Genomic DNA, 21920 nt, shown 5'->3' on the forward strand with positions numbered 1-21920 from the left:
TAAACTAGTATAAATAATCTTGCATTATAAGAGTTATATGTTATTACATTAATAAGAACTGAACTTATTAAGAGATATTAATCGAATTTGAATCATTGATCAGTAGTTATACTGAGAAATTATATACAGAGATATTAATAACTGTGATTAAAAATAACTATTAAGATATTAGTCTCAGTCTTCTTATAATTATAACTGATAACAGCCCCGGTGACTGAATGATTAATGCAGTCACTTAGTAGCACCTTGACATGGAAAATCAAGGCATGTGGGTTTGAAATCTGCAGGGGATACATTAAATCCGGAACTCAAGCACCTCAGGTTTCTAATAAATACAGAGGTGTACAAATTGCTTCAATGAATTGCTCTATGTTTCTGAGCTGAGAAGTTATTATTGTATGTATCTAATTATCACTTCTTTGTATTTTTCTATGTTCTTGTTATCTTGACATGATCTCAACATCTGTATTTCCTTCTGTATAATCAACACTTAATCTGTATTTAACATTACACAAGAACTCATCATAAGCTTCACTTGCATATAAGTATAATGAAAGAATAATAATAATAATAATAATAATAACTGATAACACTGTGAATAACTACACTATAATACAGAGCTTGAAGTAAAAATTGACTTTGTATTTCTGAAATGATAAACAAGATTATATTCTCTGCATTACTCATGTGATTCAACTTGTGATATAAACACTGATAAAGAATCTTAATATCAAGATAAAGAATAATAAGATGACTGATTCTTGAGATGAGAATAAAATAAAAGTGATTACTCAAGTAACTTTTACATTTACTCTGTAAAAGATAATGTTTTTTTATTAACACTTTTTAATATTGCTTTTTAATAATACTTTTTAATAATACTTTTTAATAACACTACTGTTAATTTTGAATAGATTGACTAATAATTTAAATATCACAGATTTGAAATATTATTAATGCAATTTATACCTTCTCTAAATAATAATAACAATTTCATAATATTTAATAAATAAATAAATTAGTCACATCACTGAATATGATACAGAATATTAGAATACAGTGAAGTTTAATATATAAAATAACTATTCAGACTCTTTGATTATATCAGATAATTAATTATTAAGTGTAATACTCTGATCAGAAAAAGATTCAGATATTAAAACTTTCTCATATAAAGTGAACTTAGTTGAAATATATGATTAATTTACTGTTTCAGTTTTATAAAATAACTAAGATAGTTTTAATTACTTATATATCAATACTGCAGTCAGTCTGATAAATGTATAACAGTTTATTTACTTATCTTAAGAAGTAGTTAAATTACTTAAAAAGAAATTCAGTCTGAGATAATACTATATTACAGACTATTATTACTATAAGAAATAAACTGATATATTACTACAGTAAAACTGAATAATCTTTTACAGAGTACTATACTATAGCAGCTCTACTAGATCTCTCTTATTAAGTTAATATCTACACTTCTCAAGATTGAATAGAGAAGCAATAAGACTTATATATTAAATTAGTCTGAGACTACTATAATATCAACTATCAGAGATTTGAATAAGCAGATATTAGAGATATAAAGACAGTGAAATACAATTCTCTAGTAAGTAATGATCTTTGATAACACTTTATATTATATAGAACTATAATACTAACTTTTAAACAGAACTTATATACATTGATTATAACTGAAAATCAGATAAAACTATATACTTATAAAACTGAATTTAACTGCTATCTTCAAGATAATCTGATGAATTTACATATTAAATTAATTCTAGAGTTATGAAAAATTATTAAGAGTATATATTCAACTATTACACTGATAATATATAATATTCTGATAATTTCATTAATAGAAGTGAGAATAAAGTGAAAGTTTAACTCAAGCTGAGATATTTATCACTATCACTGAGAATAATTATAAGAAGAAATAATTAAGAAACTTATAATTATAAAATATAAAATTATCAGATAGTTTAATATCTCTGATCATAGTATATCAGAGAAGTGTAGTTTTCATAAGAAAGTGAAGAATAAACTTGTATAAGAATATATTTAGTTATTTTATAAGTGTTATTAATAATTGTTATCAAATTCTGATTATATAAGTAATCACTGAATAAACTGAATAAGACTGAATTTAATCTTCAGTCTCAGTCTCATTCTGATTTTGAAAGAATAATCATCTTTCACTATTTATTCTGAGAAATTACTCTTATTTCACTATTCTTGAATTAAATTCAATCATTTTTCACATCATTTCTTTCAGAAATGATTCATTTTCAGGTTTTTTTAATACTTGATTCTGATGAGACTCATGTTAAGAAATGTATAAGATCAGATTAAATGAGACTAAATGTGAAATTCATAATCTCACTGATCAGTCTATCAATATCTGTATTTTCTTCTGTATAACTAACACTTGACCTGTATTTAACATCACACAAGAACTCATCATAAGCTCCGCTTGCATATGAGTGTAATGAAAGAATAACAATAATAATAATAAGAAGTATTTATAAGTTAATCTTTTACTTATTCTTATAAATTATCATTCTTTAATACTGTAGAGTTGTAAGAAATTTTTATTCTTTTATTAACTCTGTAGAATTATAGAATTAAGATATCTACAGTCTGCAATCACTCTTTATAGTTATATAGAAAGATTCAGATCTGTGATTTATAATTATTCTTTATTTACTAGAGTGATCTGACTATTCTGTGAGATTATTTATAGTATAAATAAATCTCTCTAAAGTAGTATAAATATTTCAGATCTGACTGTGAAATCTTATCTTCTTTTATCTTTTTCTATAACAGCTCTCATTCTTATAAACTGTGAGTATTCTTATTCATTTATAAAGTATTTTCACTTAAATAATAGAGAGAGAGTGTTTCTGATAATATCTGTATATTAGTTTAAGAACTTCTTAAGAATTAAATTTTTTTTAATTTTAATATCTTTATAAATAACATCTGACTGCTGTTGAGCTTTGTATAAGTGTTTCTATAACTTCTCTAATTACTTTTTATCAGCTGATAAAGCAGAAATATTATTATCTGTGATAGTGTCTTCATTCTTTTCAGACTTATTACTGTATTCAATCTTCAGATCAGTGACTAACTCTGTATCTTTTTCAGATCAGTCTCTGACTCTCAGCAGTGTAATTCTGTTCTTTACTATAAGTCTCTCTGCAAGTGATTCTTACAGACTCTAGCTAATAGTTTCTGTAAAGCTCTCAGTGCTGTTAGTATTCTCTGTAGTTCTGCAGATCTACAATTACTCTCTTTCTACTTACACAATCTCTGATCACATATATACAAATATATCTAGATTTTCTATCAACAGTTCTTCTTCTTCTTCTTATTATTATTATTCTTTCATTATACTTATATACAAGCAGAGCTTTATGATGAGTCCTTGCATGATGTTAAATACAGGCTAAGTGTTGATTATACAGGAGGAAATACAGGTGTTGAGACCACACTAAGATAACAAGAACATAGAAAATACAAAGAAGTGATAATTAAATACATGCAATAATAACTTTTCATTTCAGAAACATAGAGCAATTTGTTGAAGTGATTTGTACATCTCTATATTTATTAGAAACCTGAGGTGCTTGAGTTCCGGATTTAATATATCCCCTGCGGGTTTTGAACTCACACATCTTGATTTCCCACACCAAGGTGCTACCAGGTAACTGTATTAATCATTCAGTCACTAGGGCTCTATCAACAGTTCTTACACTGTGACATATTTCTGCAATTCTGACATCAATAAAAGATGAGTCTCTGAGTATCTGTAAAATTCAGATAATTAAGAAAATGTAAATACTATAAATTCATAATAAGAGTTAATCTGAATAGATAAACTCTCTCTTCACATCTCAATGATTTCTAGATTGAATACTTCAGTACAACTGAAGAAGTGAATACAGCTTTGTAAGAAGTATCTGATAATATATATAGATGATCAGCTCTCAAGACTCTGCTACAACTATATATACTCTGATATTCAGCTCTCTTAAAGTCTATGCATTTTCAGTAGTCTTTATATCAAATGCAATAATTATCTATATCATAGACATAATACTCTCTGCTTCTTTGAAGAGAAAAATTGATAGTTACAGAAGAATTAAGTATTGTAAGTGAAGAATATAAGTATGAATTTTCTTTATTTTTTCTTTATTAATTTCTAAATTGTGTTCATAGTTCTGTTTTTATCTTTCTTTATTTTTAACTTTAATAATAATATGATTTCTTCTTCTCTTTACATATACTGTGAACTGTTTATTTTAGTAGAAACTCATTATCTTTATAGACTAGAATTTATAAATAACAGTATTAATATCTTTATTACAATCAGATTCTTAGTAAAGACTGTATTATTCTGACTTATCAGAATTCATAGTATAAAAGTCATATCTCAGCTTTCACAGATATCTTATCTACTTAAATAATTCTTAAATAAACTTATTTATCTTATTAGAATATTCTTACTACTGAATCTTGAATCAGAGCTTATAATCTCACTTCTCTAAGTTAATAATCTCTTTAATTTGATATTCTCCTTCACTCTTTAATACTTTATAAACAGAATGATAAGTCACAGAGTTCTCTTCTAAGAATTTCTTATATTTACAGAGTAAAGAGATATAAAAAATATTTTATATCTATAACTCAGATAATAGTTTTAATCTATAGAACTGTAAGTTAACTTTTCTAATAATTTTATAAGACTCTGTCTGTAAGAAATTCAGCTTCTTACTAGATCTTTATATAATAATATTTTTCAGACTCAGTCAGACTCTATCATCTTTCTTAAAACTCTTTGTAATATATTTAGAGTTATAGTATCTCTTTTAATACTCTTGAGTCTTTCTCAAGAATTCACAGGCTTTTTTCTGAATATTCTGAATTCTCTCAGTCTGTTTACACATATTTTTACACTCTATAGTATACTCTTATAAGTTTATCAAGATTATCTGTAAGTGAGTCTCAGTAAGTGATTATTATTATTATTATTCTTTAATTATAGATATATGCAGTCAGAGACTATGACATCTACCTGAGAACTTTTAGTTCTCAGGGTTTTTCCTATATCTATAAAGTCAACTACTATACATTTATCAATTTCAGATATGCAAAATCAGAAAATTCCAGCTCAGAATATAAAAACTGTTTATAATTACAGTATTTTAACATCTTCTGATAGTTTGAAATCATTTGATAATATTATGACAAAAGAAAAGAGAATATAATCTTAAAGATAGACATATTAAATAGATAGATAAAAAAGAATAGAAAAGAAAAAGTAAAGTAAAGAGAGACTATAATAAAATAAATTATTAAAAGATAGTGTATAGCTGTTTTAACAGACTATATCTGATCAATTTCCTTCTTTTCATATTCAAATATTTCTGAATTTAGTTATTTACTTGTAACTGCTTGAGTTTCTGATAGAAAGTCTATTAAGTATTTAATTCCTGTCTCAGTTGAGAATAAGAATCTTATATTTAATTAATTTAGATCATACTTCTCTTTCAATCTGACTCTGAAACTATTGTATAATACACAGTGTATTATAATATACTCAGGATTTTCATTTGCATTGCAGAATAAGCATTCTATTAAATTAAATATATTATCAAATCTTTATATATAAGATTTAAAATAATCATGTCCTAGTTTCAGCTGAATTATAGATGAGAATATTTTCTTTTTATATTTAATTAAACAAGATTTTCACTTGAGTTTTATTTTAAATATTGAATAATATATACTCTTCTTTTGTTTCAGCCAGCTTTCATTTCACTTGTTTAAATAAGATTCTTTTATCTTTCTCTTTATAAAAGAGTAGAATACTATTTTTTAAATAGATCTGCTTAATTCTGAACCCTTTTTGACAGCTGAATCAGTCATTATTATTATTATTATTCTTTCATTATACTTATATACAAGCGGAGCTTATGATTAGACTAGACGGCGGGACCATGAATTTCACATTTGATCCCATTTGGTCTGGTCTTATACATTTCTTGGCGTGAGTCCCACCAGGACCAAGCCTCAAAAAAATCTGAAAATGGACCATTTCTGAGAGAAATGGTGTGAAAAATGACCAGATTTAATTCAAGAACAGTGAAATGAGAGTAATTTCTCAGGATAAACTGTGAAAGATGATCATTCTTCTAAAATCAGAATGAGACTGAGACTGAAGATTAAAATCAGTTCTATTCAGTTTATTCAGTGATTGCTTATATAATCAGAATTTGGTAACAATTATTGATAACACTCATGAAACAACTAAATACATTCTTGTGTAAGTTTATTCTTCACTTTCTCATGAAAACTACACTTCTCTGATATACTGTAATCAGAGGTATTAAATTATCTGATAATTTCATGTTTTATAATCATGAGTTTCTTGATTGTTTCTTCTTGTAATTGTCTCTGATGATAGTGATAAATATCTTGACTTGAGTTGAACTTTCACTTCATTCTCATCTCTGTCAATGAAATTATCAGAATATCACATGTCATCAGTGCAACAGTTGAATATGTACTCTCAACAATTTTTCATAACTCTAGAATTGATTTGGCATGTAAATTTGTCAGATCATCTTGAAGATAGCAGTCAAATTCAGTTTTACAAGCATGTAGTTTTGCCTGATTTTCAGTTGCAATCAATGTATGCAAGTTCTGTTTCAAAGTTAGTATTATAGTTCTATGAGATATGAAGTGTTATCAAAGATTGTTACTTACTAGAGAATTGTATTTCACTGTCTTCACATCTCAAACATCTGCTCATTCAAATCTCTGATAGTTAGCATTATAGTAGTCTCAGGCTAATTTAATATATGAGTCTTATTCCTTCTCTGTTCAATCTTGAGAAGTGTAGATATTAACTTAATGAGAGGAATCTAGTAGAGCTGCTACAGCATAGTACTCTGTAAAAGATTGTTCAGTTTTGCTGTAGTAATATACTAGTTTATCTCTTACAGTAATAATAGCCTGCGCTATAACATCATCCCAGACTGAATTTCTTTTTAAGTGATTCAACTGCTTCTCAAGATGAGTAAATAAACTGTTATACACTCATCAGACTGACTGCAGCATTGGTGTACAAGTGATTGAGACTGTCTTTATTGTCTTATAAAACTGAAACAGTAAATCAATCATATATTTCAACTGAGTTCACTTCATATCAGAAAGTTTCAATATCTGAATCTTTTTCTGATCAGAGTGTTGCACTCAATGATCAATCATCTGACATAATTGAAGAGTCTGAACAGTTATCTCATATATTGAACTTCACTGTGTTCTAACATTCTGTATCATATTCAGTGATGTGACTGATTTATTTGTTTATTAAATATCATGAAATCATTGTTATTGTTTAGAGGAGATACAAATCACATTAGCAATGTTTTAAATCTGTGATATTTAAATTATTAGTCAATCTATTCAAAATTAACAGTAGTGTTATCAAAAAGCATTATTAAAAAGTAATATCAAAAAGTGTTGTTAAAAAACATTATCTTTTGCAAAGTAGATGTAAAAGTTACTTGAGTAATCACTTTCATCTCATTCTCATTTCAAGAATCAGCCATCTCATTATTCTTCATCTCAATGTTAAGATTCTTTATCAGTGTTTGCATCACAAGTTGAACCACATGAGCAATGCAGAGAATATAACCTTGTTTATCATTTCAGAAATGCAAAGCCAATTTTTGCTCCAAGCTCTTCATCATAGTGTAGTTATTCACAGCATTATCAGTTGTAATTATAAGAAGACTGAGACTAATATCTCAATAGTCATTTTTAATCACAGTTATTAATACCTCTGTTATATAATCCTCAGTATGACTACTGATCAATGATTCAAATTCAATTAATATCTCTTGATAAGTTCAGTTCTCATCAATGTAATAACATATAACTCTTATAAATGTAAGATTGTTTGTACTAGTTCATGCATTCACTGTGAGAGACACTCTTCAATGATTCTTCAACTCTGATTCTAGATATTGCATATTGACTTTGTAGTGTATCTTGAGATTGAACTGAAGACAGAATTGATGTGAAATATGAAGATTTAAATTAAGCATTTGAAGAAGTGTTCAGAATTCAGGATTTTCAATTGATTGAAGAGAAAGATTCAGAGATATACATATATAAAGTAATTATTCATGAAAGTTATCAGATGAGAGTTGTGAAATCAGAGTACTGATACATGATCATTTTCACATGATTTTCTTCAAATTAGAAAGTTAGTGTTATTAAAAATTATTATCTGATAGAGCAACTTATCAGCTCAGTAGTAATTTTCTGATTATTTTTCTTTTATTGTCTGTATTCTGATGACTTCAGATGTCAGAAAATTTCTTCAGAGTCATGATCAGTTTATAATGAATATTTCTGAATGAAGTTGCAGTGATTGCAGCAGAGAGATAACTCTTCAGTAATCTACAATACAATCTGTTGATAATTATTTCATAGATTATCTCAGTGTTTGTATTGAGTTTTTCATAAATTTCATGACCTGGAATCAGATGTGAAGAATGAAGTGATCATTTATCATGATTGAAAGAGAGCATTCTGTATTGAATTGTAAATAATGTAGACTTTGTAATTCACAGTGATTTCTTGAAGAGTTTGTGAATCTTCAATAGAAGTAAAAGAAGTAAAAGAAGTGAATTCAGAAGACATGATAATAATTTGTAAAAGATGATAATTTATTTTCAATAACTGATCACTGATGTGTGTAAGAAGAATTAATATAAGAGAAAATAATCTTATTTCTTAGCTTAGTTATAATTTTAGTACTAACTCAGATTGAATATTATTGATGTATAAAAGTAAATAAACAATCTTGATTAATCTCTGTCATATTTCTTGAAATATATTAATATTATGAAAGAGAGTGTTATCAAATTGTATTATCAGATGATATTATTAAAAATATATTAATATTGTGAATATCAATGTTGAAAAAATGTTGATACTTATACATTATAGTGATTTGTGAATCATGATAGTTAAATATATATATATATATATATCATTTCTGACTTGATTACAACTTGTACAATAATTTTTGAAAACTTAAAATCAATTTTAATTATTAATAATTAAAAACTTAAACTTACAACTAACTAATATAAAAAGAAAAAAATCTACTTCTTCTCTTTCTCATTCTTCTTATCATTCTTCATAATTCACTTCTCATTCTTCTTCTTCTTCTTCTTCTTCTTCTTCTTCTCCTCCTTCTCTGAGGTGATAATCACCTCAAAATCTCTCTTCACTGCCTTCTCAGAGAAGGGTTTCTGCTGCTCCCTCTCAGCCAGGTCAATCTGCACCTCAAAATCCTGCATTTCCTGATCTGCTGCCTTGGGTTCCATCTCAGCAGTAAGCAGATTGACATGCTCAGAGAGCAGAGCTGTCTCCTCAATATTCTGAATCATGGAGTGCATTCAAGACCTGAACAAGGCCTCAATCCTCTTCTCCTCTGTCAGCTCCTGCTAATCAATTAGAGAACAGAAGTATTATTAAAAATCATTATCTCTTAATAAATAAAAAACTTATCAGTTTTGACTTCTTTGTCTCCTACTTTAATACCTTCTCAATCTTCTTCTGTCACTGCTTATTTACAGTAATACTCTTCTTCTCTCTCTCTCTCTTTATCTTGAACTCAAATCATTCTCAGAACTTCTTCTGATCTCATCACTACTGCATAAGACTCTTCACTGTCTTCTTCTTCAATCTCTCACAGACAGTGTCATTCACATTATTCCTATACTTAGTTCAGTCTAAATCTATCAGAAGTGTTACTTAAAATTGTTATCATTCTACTTTCTTACAGAGTCTCTTCAAGATATTATAACATGCTTTACAATCAGTCTTCTCTCACTTAAACATCTTCTTCTTCTCTTTCTTCAATCTATGACAGTGCTCATGTGCCTTGATGATCCACAGAACTGCAGAATATTTGAAGAAGAATGACATGATTAATTTCAGTGAGTGTTAAAGAGAGGTGAAAGCAGAAGAGGCGGCCAGAAATGATATAATGATGATGATGATGATGATAATAGTAATGATAATGATGATAGTGATGATGATGATAGTGATAATGATAGTGATAATGATAATGATAATAATGATAATGATGATGATGATGATGAAAGAGAAAGTGCATTGAAATATATTACTGACTTATCAAATATAAAGAGACAAAGAAAATATTAACAGCTTTCAGAGATATACAGAAACAGCTACAGTGTTGCATAGCAACATCATCTTCATTCAATACATGCAGTGTTGATATTCTTTGTATACAGTTATTATATAATCTATATCAGAGATACATGCAGAAAACAGATCTTTGTTACTAGAGAGAATGATTGCAGCAATTCTCTGTTTTCATATTATAAAGATAAGTTATTCTCATTTCTTTCTTCTCTCTTTTCTCTTCTTCTTCAACTCATCACTAAATTCAAGCTGGTATGAAAACTATTAAAACACTTCTAGAAACTCTCAAATTAAAGAGTATAGACTAATCAAATTTTAAATGCAGAAGAATTAAATTATATTCAATATTACTAATTATTCATTCTCTCTTAATAAAATCACAGTTGTGTCTTTCTTCTCCCCCCCCAAACAAAACATGGCCCGCGAAAAGCGAGTACCACGCCAGGCCATAATAACCAACACAGCCTCAGCACGCAGGGCTGCATATGCGCAGCGCATGCTGAACTGAGAGGCTGTGTGAGTTGCAAACCAGTGCCAGCATCTCAGAGAGAGCTGTGTGATGTGAGAAAGCTGCAACTCTCAGTTATATATGCAGAGAATGAATCATTGCAGTAAGTGTATATACATTGTATGAAAGTAATGCTTTTTGATAACACTCAGTCTCTGATATCATGAAAATAGAGTCTCTCTGTGAGATTCATTTTTATCAGAAGTCAGAGAATCTTATATTCTTCAAGATCATCTTCACTCACCTTGTCTGTGAAATTGATGAGAAGAATCATCAATTTCAGTGTTCTGTCCTTGATGTTATTCAAGTGGCAGCAGAGTTCACCCTGGTCACACTTTTTAAGTGTATATTTTCTAAATATTCACATTTATACAGATATATACTGATTATTTATTAGATGATATTAAGACAATGACTCATCACAGTCATATTACTCTCACTGTGAGAAATACATGATTGATGATAAACATTGTGAAGACTCTGAGAAGTGAGTATTTTAAGAGTGCTGTGACTCTGTGACCTTGATTTTTTTTGTTTTTATTTTTTGTTTTTTTCTTTTCCTTTTCTTTTTTTTTTTTTCATTCATTCTGATTTTTTCTTGTTTTTGTTTTATTTTTTGTTTTTTATTTTTTTTTTTGTATTTTATATTTTTTTCATAATTAAAATTATATGAATTATGATCTGTGTTCAGAAAAGTAATAATATTTGATAACACTCTCTGTTGAATTTTCAACAAATGAGCACTATGTTATGATATTATGTAAGTGAGAAGTGATTTCATGATTTCATTTGATGCCATTCTCAATAATGAGATCAGAATGAAAATGTGACTAAGAATTCAAACATATTCTTTATTCAGAACTAGATTTTTATTTGAAAAGTGAATCTGAGATCTTTAATATTTGAAATAACGTGATTTGAGATCAATGTAATGAACACAAATCATGACCAGAAGTAATGCTTTTAGGCAATGTGACAACTGTAAAGTTTGGTCCTGGTCCCAGACACGGTCACACGGTCAGTCTACTTATGATAAGTTCTTGCGTGATGTTAAATACAGGTCAAGTGTTGATTATATAGAAGGAAATACAGGTATTAAGATTATATTAAGATTAGACTGATTATGTGACTGTGTCTGAGATCAGAATCAGATTTTTTGATAGTCTTATTATCAATTTAACTGATTTCATTACACAGTTTTAACATTAGATAGTAGTCTCATACTGTCTCAGTGAGACTTACTGTCTACTCTTATCATATTTTTTAAATGAGATCATGATTTTCACTTCTCAATTTAAATTATTTTTATTACTTTAAATGACTTTAAATCTTATTTAAGCATTATCAAAAAGTGTTACTTTTTAAAAAATTAAAAATAGTCTAAAAAAAACCTTAAAATGTCAAAAAATAGTAACTTTATGCTAAGAATGAGATTAAATGAGATCAAATAAGATCACTTTCTCATTTTTTTCAAGTCATGATTTCATTTTAAGATCTTATATATAGTCACTTTGCATGTTTTTTTAATGACTAGTCTCAGTGAGATTCATGCCAAGAAATGTATGAGATCAGATCAAATAAAACTAAATGTGAAATTCATGATTTCAGCGGCCAGTCTAACCAAGATAACAAGAACATAGGAAATATAAATAAGTGACAATTAAATACATGCGATAATAACTTCTCATCTCAGAAACATAGAGTGATTTGTTGAAGTGATTTGTACATCTCTGTATTTATTAGAAATCTGAGATGCTTGAGTTTCAGATTTAATGTATTCTCTGCGGGTTTCAAACTCACACATCTTGGTTTCCCATGTCAAGACACTATCAGGTGGCCGCATTAATCATTCAGTCACTGAGGCAGCTGAATCAGTCAATTCATTGTCATGAATATTCATATGAGTAGAAACTCAGTATAGATGAATTATCAGTTTTAATATTCTTCTCTTTTGAATTTTTAAAACAGAGTTTAAAATCAGTTTAAGATTCATTTGATTATTATGAATCTGACTATTTCTAAGTCTTTTTAAAGCAGTTTGACTATCAGAGAATATTTATATCTCTTTCAAACTGTTTTCTCTTTTATAAGATTTTATTTCAATGAGTTTGAAAGCTTTCACTATTGTAAATAGTTCAGTATCAAAGACTTCAGATTCACAGTCTAAATTTCAGAAATCTGAGATAAAATTGATATTATCTTCAGTATAAGCAATGCCTGATCTAATCTATTCAAATTCTCATCTTTTGAGTCATTCAAATAAATCAGAATAGAGTCTTTTATATTAATTATAGAGATTCTCTTCAAATGCTGTTCATATTCTCTCTCTTTAGATAGTTCATTTATTTGCAAGTCTATGAGAGATTCAAGCTTTTCTCTTCAGAGAGATATCTTCTCATGATCAACTTTTTCAATATTTAATGAAGAAAATTAATTTTTAATCAGTGAGTATAGTTTGTATAGTTAAGAGAGCATTTTCTTTGAAGAATTATTTTCATTTTAATCAAGAAATCTATTTCAATTCAGTTTATTTTCTGAGTTAATTGATGAAAATGAAGAAGAGACTCTTTCTCTGATTATATAATTTAAGCTCATCTTTATAACTCTCAGAGCATAGTTCATACAGGCCTTTTCAAATCTAATAACAGAAGAAAGAATTAAGGCTTCAATTTTCATTACTTTAATAGAAGATGATTTAAATACTCTCAGAATTCTTCTCAAAGCTCTGTTTTACAGACTTTGAAAGAGTTCAGTGAAATTTTCTTGATTATTTCATCAAACTTAAACTTCATAATCAGCTACTGAGATAATACAGACTATATATAACTGTTTCATAGTCTGAAAGAATAGACCTCTCTAGACTGGCCGCCGGGACCATGAATTTCACGTTTGGTTTCATTTGGTCTGATCTCATACATTTTTTGGTGTGAATCCCGCTGGGACTAGTCATTAAAAAAACATGCAAAGTGATCATATATGAGATCTTAAAATGAAATCATGACTTGAAAAAAATGAGAAAGTGGTCTCATTTGATCCCATTTAGTCTCATTCTTGGTATAAAGTTACTATTTTTAGACATTTTAAGATTTTTGTTAGACAATTTTTAATTTTTTAAAAAGTAATGCTTTTTAGTAACACTCAAATGAGATTTAAAGTTATTTAAAGCAATAAAAATAATTTAAATTGAGAAGTGAAAATCATGATCTCATTTGAAAAATGTAATAAGAGTAGACAGTAAGTCTCACTGAGACAGTATGAGACTACTATTGAATGTTAAAACTGTGTAATGAAATCAGTCAAATTGATAATGAGACTATCAAAAAATCTGGTTCTGGTCTCAGACACGGTCACACGGTCAGTCTAGACCTCTCTCTGTATTTAATAGTCTGATTATACTATTCAATAGTCATTCTATCTTGATAGTTCTTTGTTGAATATGATATTGAAAATTCAACTTGAAGTTTAATCATACTTCTAATTATTTGACATTCAAACTGGGTTTAATCTCTTTATTTAAAAGAGTTAGATATAGTTCTTTCTTATTGAATCTAGAAAAGAAATGAATTAACTCAGTTTTATTCATATTAAATTGAATTTAATTGATATCTGCTCTAACAAAGATTTTCTTTACTGCTTTTTCAATCACTTCTAAATTCTCTTTGATTGTTTTTGAACTGTAGACTAGATTAATATTATTCATATAACTTAAAGATTTTACTATTTTCATATCTCTATTCTTGAATAGATATACAGTGTATATTACAAATAAAATGAGTGAGATTAAAGATTCTTACAGTACTTCTATTTTGATCTCAGTCTTATCTTATTTCATTTCATCAAAGAATAGTTATATGATTCTTTTAGATACAAAACAGTTAACTCATTTTATTAGAGAAAGTAACAGTTTTAACATTTTCAAAGGCTGAATTAACTTTGACTTTGAAACATGATTAAATGCATCTTTTATATCAATAAAAACTACAGTTAAGATCAGATCTTCATACTTTGCTATTTAAATGTTATAAACAACTGAGAGAACAGTGTTAATTACAGAACATTGTTTTCTATCTCTCATTTATTCACTAAATAGAAGAGAATCATTAATAGAGCTTATAAAAGATAGTTAAGTAGCTATTATCTTTTTCAAAACCTTTTCTAGACAGTTCAATAGAGATATTACTCTATATGACTTAGAAATTAAAGTTTTTCTATTAGGTTTTACAAGGATCACTTCAGTGACTTCTCTTCAGCATTCAGAATGATACTTATTTTTCAAGAGATTTAAAAAGAGCTCAAAATATTCATTCTTTAAGTAGAAACATGTATTTTGAATAATTAAGTGATTGATTGAATCAGACTCTGCAGCAGTTTTAATTGAACTTTGAGAAGATAGCTAACTCTAATTCATCTTGTATAAGTTCAGACTATTCTCAGTCATTTTCATTAATATAGTTATAAAGTGATATATTCTCTTTCTCTGAATCTGAATCTGATGAGTTTTGAAAGAGAATTCTCATGAAAGCTTAACATTTTTTCTCAAAAGAATTTACTGTATATGATTCATTCTGAAACTTATATTCTAAGGCTGAAAGTTTTGCTACACTTCTTATTTTAATATAGTTAAAAGCTTTAAAAACTTCTTTTTCTTATACTTCTTTAAGAAATTTGTTTCAGCAGTCTGTTTTAGCTGTTTTAATATCTGAAAAATATTTATTTCTGACAGTTTTGAACTCTTTATCAGATATTACATCATTCTTTCAATCTCTTCTAGTAGTAGTTAATTATTTTCTTTTAGATGTGATATTCTCATTTCATCAAGATTTGAAATACTCAGAAGACTTTTTCTTTAAAATATTATCTCTAACACTTGTTAGAATAATAGATGTAATGAGCTTTACTCTATTTTTAAGCATTTTATTTAAGATATCTCAACTGAGATTTCAATATAACTCACTCTGCTTTTCAGATTTTAACAGTTTTATACTTTCTTTAACTGCTTTTCAATCAGCTTTTTCAAAGTTATACTGATTAGAGAGAAGAGAGTTTTTACTCCTTTATTTTTCACTCAGTTTAATATTAAATTGAATAATCTTATGATCTGATTCTGACGTCTCCTTTGAATTAATAAATCAGTTTATAAGTCTTTTTTTAATTAGATTTTATAATATGAAGATTAGATCTATAATAAATTTCTGTTTCATATCTTTTCTAAAGAATGTTTGTTGATCAGACTTGTTAACTAGAACTATTGAATGCTCAAAGATTCATTGAACTATTATTATTATTATTCTTTAATTATAGATGTATACAGTCAGAGACTATAATATCTATCTGAGAACTTTTAGTTCTCAGAGTTTTTTCTATATCTATAAAGTCAACTATTATACATTCACCAATTTCAGATATGCAAAATCAGAAAATTCCAGCTCAGAATACGAAAACTGTTTACAAATTACAGTATTTTAACATCTTCTGATACTTTGAAATCATTTGATAATAGATTCATTGCACTAGTTTATCTACTCTTACTACTCTTTTGCATTCTGAATTTCATTAGAGATGATGTGTATTGAAATCTTCTGTAATTATAGAGTTTTTTAACAGAGTTATGTTCAAAAATCCTCTATTAATTGTTCAGATATTGTTATTTTTCTTCAATGACTTTTCATTATAGATATTTATAAGCTATATAGTATTAAACTCATTCTCTTTATCTATAATATCACTCATCAGAATATCAGAGTCAGATATAATATTAAATCTTAGATTAAATTAATATCTTGATCTCTTTCTTTCATAGATTACTACTCTTGACTTTATCTCAGACTTTTGAGATAGAAAGTAGTAGTAGCTTGAATGAGAAATAATGTATTTTTACTCAGCATTAAAATTCAGTTTCTGAAGAAGTATAAAATCAACTTTTTATTTACATACAATTTGAAGACAAGAATAAATACAATTTGAGTTTCTATTTACATTGTTTTAAATAAATGTGATTTTTGAAGAGTTTTTAAACTTTTTTTATTGTTTTTGTTATATATTCATACTAAAAGAGAGTAGAGATAGAGTAGACTCTAATCACTATTATTAGATAGTAGATTATAACTATTTTGAAAAGCAGGAATCTTAACTACTTACATTCTATCTAGTTTATTATCAGAGTCATTTCTCAATTCTCTAATCTTAACAGAAGTTTGAGAATTCAAATTTTATTTACATTTAACTGAAGAATTGAAGTTTGAAGATTTAGATAGTTAAGAGTTTCTTCTTTTTAAGCTTACAGTTACAGGTTTACTGACTTAACTATTCTCTTCAGTTCTAGATTGACTTTGAGCTTCATCTTTTCTTCAGTTCTTTTGAGTTCTTGAAGCAAACATGCATTCTTTTGAGCTAGATGTATGTTTTTCTTTGTAATTAGTGTATTTAAGCAGAGTGTATTGACATATTTCATCTCTTTTTGAGCATGTTTCACATTTATACTCACTAGTTTTATGATCTCTAGCACAGAATACATATTTTAAGTCTCTAAAACAAGAGATTGCAAAGTGTTCATATCTTTGACAGTTTGAATACTGTGTTTAAGCTTTGAGATTCATTCTTGAGTCTTTGTATTCATGAACTCTCATTTTCAAATATGCTACTCTTACTTCAGAGATCTTTGATTGTTTAAGTATCTTTATATATACTAGAACAGAGGCATTTCTTCTACTTTGTCTGAACTCAATTAAATTTAGTTATACAGGCTCTTTTCTCAGTTGAATAGAATTGTATTCTTTTAATTCATTTTTGAAAAGTAGTATTTCTTCTTCACAGTCAAAAATTTCAACTGAAATATTATAAAGAATGAATTTATCTCACTTTTTATCTCTCCCAGATAGAATTATTGTGTTTAACAAAGATTCTATTACTGATTTTCAGAGATTCTCATTCAGAATGAGAAATTCTGCACTGAATTCAGGCATTATAGTCAGAATAATGAAATTTTCAAAGAAGAATGACTTAATTGAAGCTATAACTGATTTTTAAACTTCAATATCAGTTATTAACTGAGAAAAGAACTGCTGATTAATTTCATTTCTAATTCTGAAAATGAGATTTGAGTTTAACTTGTTTCTCTGTAAGATGTTTCAATTTAAGACTTTGAGAATAAGTCTTCTATTTCTGAAGATTTGAAAGTTTTTCTCTTTTTACATTTTTTTCTCTACTTTTCTATGAATAGAAGCATGAGCAGTATTCTTCTCAGTTTTCTCAGAATTTTAAGCAGATTTTAAGACAGCAGATTTAGAGACAGCAGATTCAGCTGCTTGAGCATATATTTTCTTCTAGTTTAAAGAAGAAGAAGAAGAAGTAGAAAAAGAAGAAAAGTAAGATGAAGAGTCAGTGATTATACTAGAAATTTTCAATATTTTTTGAACTGTGTTTGAAATCTCAAGTTTGAACTTAATCATCTTCTGTAGTTATCTAGTCTGAGTATGAAGAATTAATAGAACTTCTTCATTCATCTCACTCAGACACTGCTTTTCAAGAATTTTACTTACTTTTTCAAGTTTCTGTATTTTAAGAACTTGTTATTTCTTCATTTCTTCTTTCTTTCTTCTCTTCAGAATTTCAATCTCAGAAATAGTATTTGAGAAAGCATCTTTTTTCATATTAACTGAGTGTATTTTTGAACTTATTATTCTCACTTAATAAAAAGTTGATCAGACTGTTTTAATTGAGAGATTTATTGAACTCTTTTAAATTGAAAAGTTAATCAGACTGTTTCAATTAAAAGATTTCTAAGTCTATTTTCAATTGAAAAGTTGATCAGACTGTTTTAAAAGAAGAATAAAAGACTTTTATATATAAAATATCTGATTTTTTTCATACTAGTTCAGTAACTAGATTAGATTTTTGAACAGAATCTAATGAACTAAAATTGATTTTTAAGATAAATCAATAAAATCTTTATAATCTCTTTCTTAAGATACAGTGAGAAAAAGTATGATATCAATTAATACTTAATCAGATAATATGACAGTTTTTGAGAGAAAAACTGATAAAAAATAAGTCAATTTTTTACAGAGAAATTGATTAAAACTATTCAATTTTATTCTAAATCATTCAATTCTTCTCACACAACAAGTATGAAACTCAAATCAATTAATAAAGAGTGTAAAAAAAAATTAAGTATTAATAAAAGCTCTTCAGTCACTGAAAAAGTAATTCTTACTTAAAAGAATATAAAATTATGATAGAAAACAACTCTATTTTTAATGCTTGTAAGAATATTATATAAAACTCAGAGAAAAACATCTTACTTTGTCAAGAGAAGTAAAAAACTAATTCTAAGATCTTTTTTTTTACATTAACTGCTGCAGAAGAATGAGATAGAAACTGCTAAGATATATACTACTATATATCTTCTATCAAGACTTTCTCTCTTCAGAGTCTTGATATTATAGAGAATATAAGTCTGTTTCTATATAATAATATAAATATTATCAGTGAGATATAGAGAAACTGATTATTTATATTTTAAAATAGAAGACTTTATCAAAGATTATATTAATATAGAGTTAATTCTCAAATTCAATAGAAATCTAGTATTACTGTTCTCAATTTCTTACAGAATATATTGAATATTGAGATATTAAAACTAAATTTCATATATCTCACTGTGCAGAGATTAAAGACTCAGTCAGATCTTAAGATATACTGATTTTATAGTTATTGATATGTTGTTGTTCACTGATTATGTATCAAATACTGTTACTGAGATATCTTTTTGTATTTTTCTGCCATGAATGACCTAGATTGAGAGGGGCGGTACAAGGATGAGACTTGGCATTGATGTCTTGATACATTAAAGATAGACAGAGTTTTCATAAAGATTGCACTTCAGATATGTCTGTTGATTATATACTTGATATTATTATCAAGATATCTTTTTATATTTTTCTGCTAAGAATGAGCCAGATTGAGAAGAGCGGTACAAGAATGAGACTTAGTGTTAATGTTTTGAAATATCAAAGATAGGCAGGGTTTTCACAGAGATTGCTTCTCAGATATCTTCACAATTACAGATTGAGAATCTTTCAAAATCAAGAAGATTAGTGTATATGACTAGATCTCTTCACCTTACAATTTGTATGGCAATTTGGCCCAGGGTTGTGGTGTGATAGGGATGAATGGGGGATAATCCCACACAGAAGTTTCAAACAACATCTGGTTCACATTTGACTGGATAACTCCATCACCACACGGGGTATGTAGTCAGCGATGGGGTCAAAATGCTTGTATGATCGAGGACTTTTTGATGAATCTATCGCCGGGTTTTTATTTGAAAAATTGAGCGAGTTCGTGGTGGAGCGGTTGAGATTTTTGTGGAAGATCTCTCTTGAAGTCTCAGTGAGTATTTCAAAGAGAGTTTTATCTATACTGATATATTTTAAGTTATTATATATAATCTCTGTAAGTAATAATTAATGCACTCAGTTATTCTGATTGTCATTAACAAAGTATTACAGATACTGTTTTAATATACTTATTAGATATTCTACCTGATTATCTGTCTGTTAATAAAAAGCTGTACTTAAATCTTATAAAATCTTCAGTATAGTTATTAGATCAAATCAGAACTCTTCTATAAAGATTAATTCTCTATCTAAGATAATATTCACAGATAACTCATATAACTGAATTATATTTTAAATAAAGATATAAGTTAAATTCTTTGACTTTAAGTTCTTATAAGTGAGTATAAAGTGTGTTATCTTGATAAAGTAATCTACTATTATCAGTATACTGTCAAAGCAGGTATTACATATATTCTTACTTTTAGAAAGACTTATAAGAGTGTTTGTTTCTAGCTATTCTCAAGATTTCTATGAAACAAGTAGAGAAGTAAGTTCTTTATATAATCTGAATCACACTACTCATGAATTCTGATAAATAGTATAAGAATTTACTATCTTCTTTATAAGTTCTTATATCTTCAGTCAGAAGTATTTTCTTATAAATAACTTATAAGTTCTAGTGTCTGTAAAATGACCTGCTAGAGAAGAGTTATAATACCTTTTAATAAGTTCTATATATAGAAACTCATTTATAGATATATAAATTCAGTTCTCTCTTTATAAGAGATTATTTAAGTCTCTTTAATTCTTTATTTCTACAGAGTTAGTTTCTACTGTAAGCAGTTTCTGAATATACTGAGTATATTCATTCTTCAGTTACAGTTCTGATAATCTGAATAGAAGATTTTATAAAGACTTATACTCTGTTTCTTCTTATATCAAGTCTTTCACAGTACTTCTCAAAGTCTATAAACTCTTCAGATTATAGATACTCTCTTCAAGAATTCTTACAGAGATTCTAGAGTGTTAACTCTCAGTGTTATAGAGAGTAATTGTACAGACTTCTTCTCTCTCTTCTCTCTCTTCTCTTATAGAGAATTAAGAGACTCTTCAGTTAATCTCTTTATAATACTTAGTCTGAGTATGTCAGGAAAAAGAGGTTATATACTACTGAACATCACCAACATCGTATTACTATAATATTTCTCATTATCATTAGCTTACTATAACACTTATCTAATACTCACTTATACTAGCTCTCTTGACTCACATATATATTTTACTATAAATAGCTCTATCTTTTGTATGAAATAGATATATTAGATAGTGCACAGATAATATAACAAGCAGATCTTGATACACATAAGATTCATATGTCTTCAACATATTCATCTGTGACACTCATTTCAACAGTTATAAGCCTGGTAAGCAGCATCTGAAGAGAAGCGTGATATACTGATTTCAATTCTTATTCAAATTTAACAACAATCATTCAAACTGAGATGATTGATCACTGATCTCAATTCTCATTTGAATTCAACAACAATTATTTGAACTGAGAAGATTGATTCTCATTTGTATACGGTCTGAACTACTCAATTATTATACCTGATTCCCGGTAAGCAGCATCTGAAGAGAAGCGCGATACACCGATTCCAATTCTCATTCGAACTGATAACTATCATTCGAACTGAGACAATAGATTCTCACTTGTATACATTCCGAAATACTCAACTGTTATACATCTCGAATTCCGATCATATCTATTATTCAAATACTTGAACTGATTTCTCAATCTGTTCAATATAACA

The 21920-nt window shown here is 27.5% G+C and overlaps 1 protein-coding gene across 1 annotated transcript; it reads right to left on the reverse strand.

Moving 5' to 3' along the window:
* Positions 1-9233: 9233 nt before the first annotated feature.
* BDBG_17157 (uncharacterized protein) lies at positions 9234-9479 on the reverse strand (the record flags this gene model as incomplete). The annotated part of the gene is made up of 1 exon (XM_031724941.1): positions 9234-9479. The coding sequence occupies one exon, from the start codon at positions 9477-9479 to the stop codon at positions 9234-9236; it is 246 nt and encodes an 81-aa protein (XP_031578653.1).
* Between the last annotated feature and the right edge of the window lie 12441 nt (positions 9480-21920).

This window comes from Blastomyces gilchristii (assembly GCF_000003855.2).
Source record: "Blastomyces gilchristii SLH14081 genomic scaffold supercont1.9, whole genome shotgun sequence".
NCBI classification, from domain to species: domain Eukaryota; kingdom Fungi; phylum Ascomycota; class Eurotiomycetes; order Onygenales; family Ajellomycetaceae; genus Blastomyces; species Blastomyces gilchristii.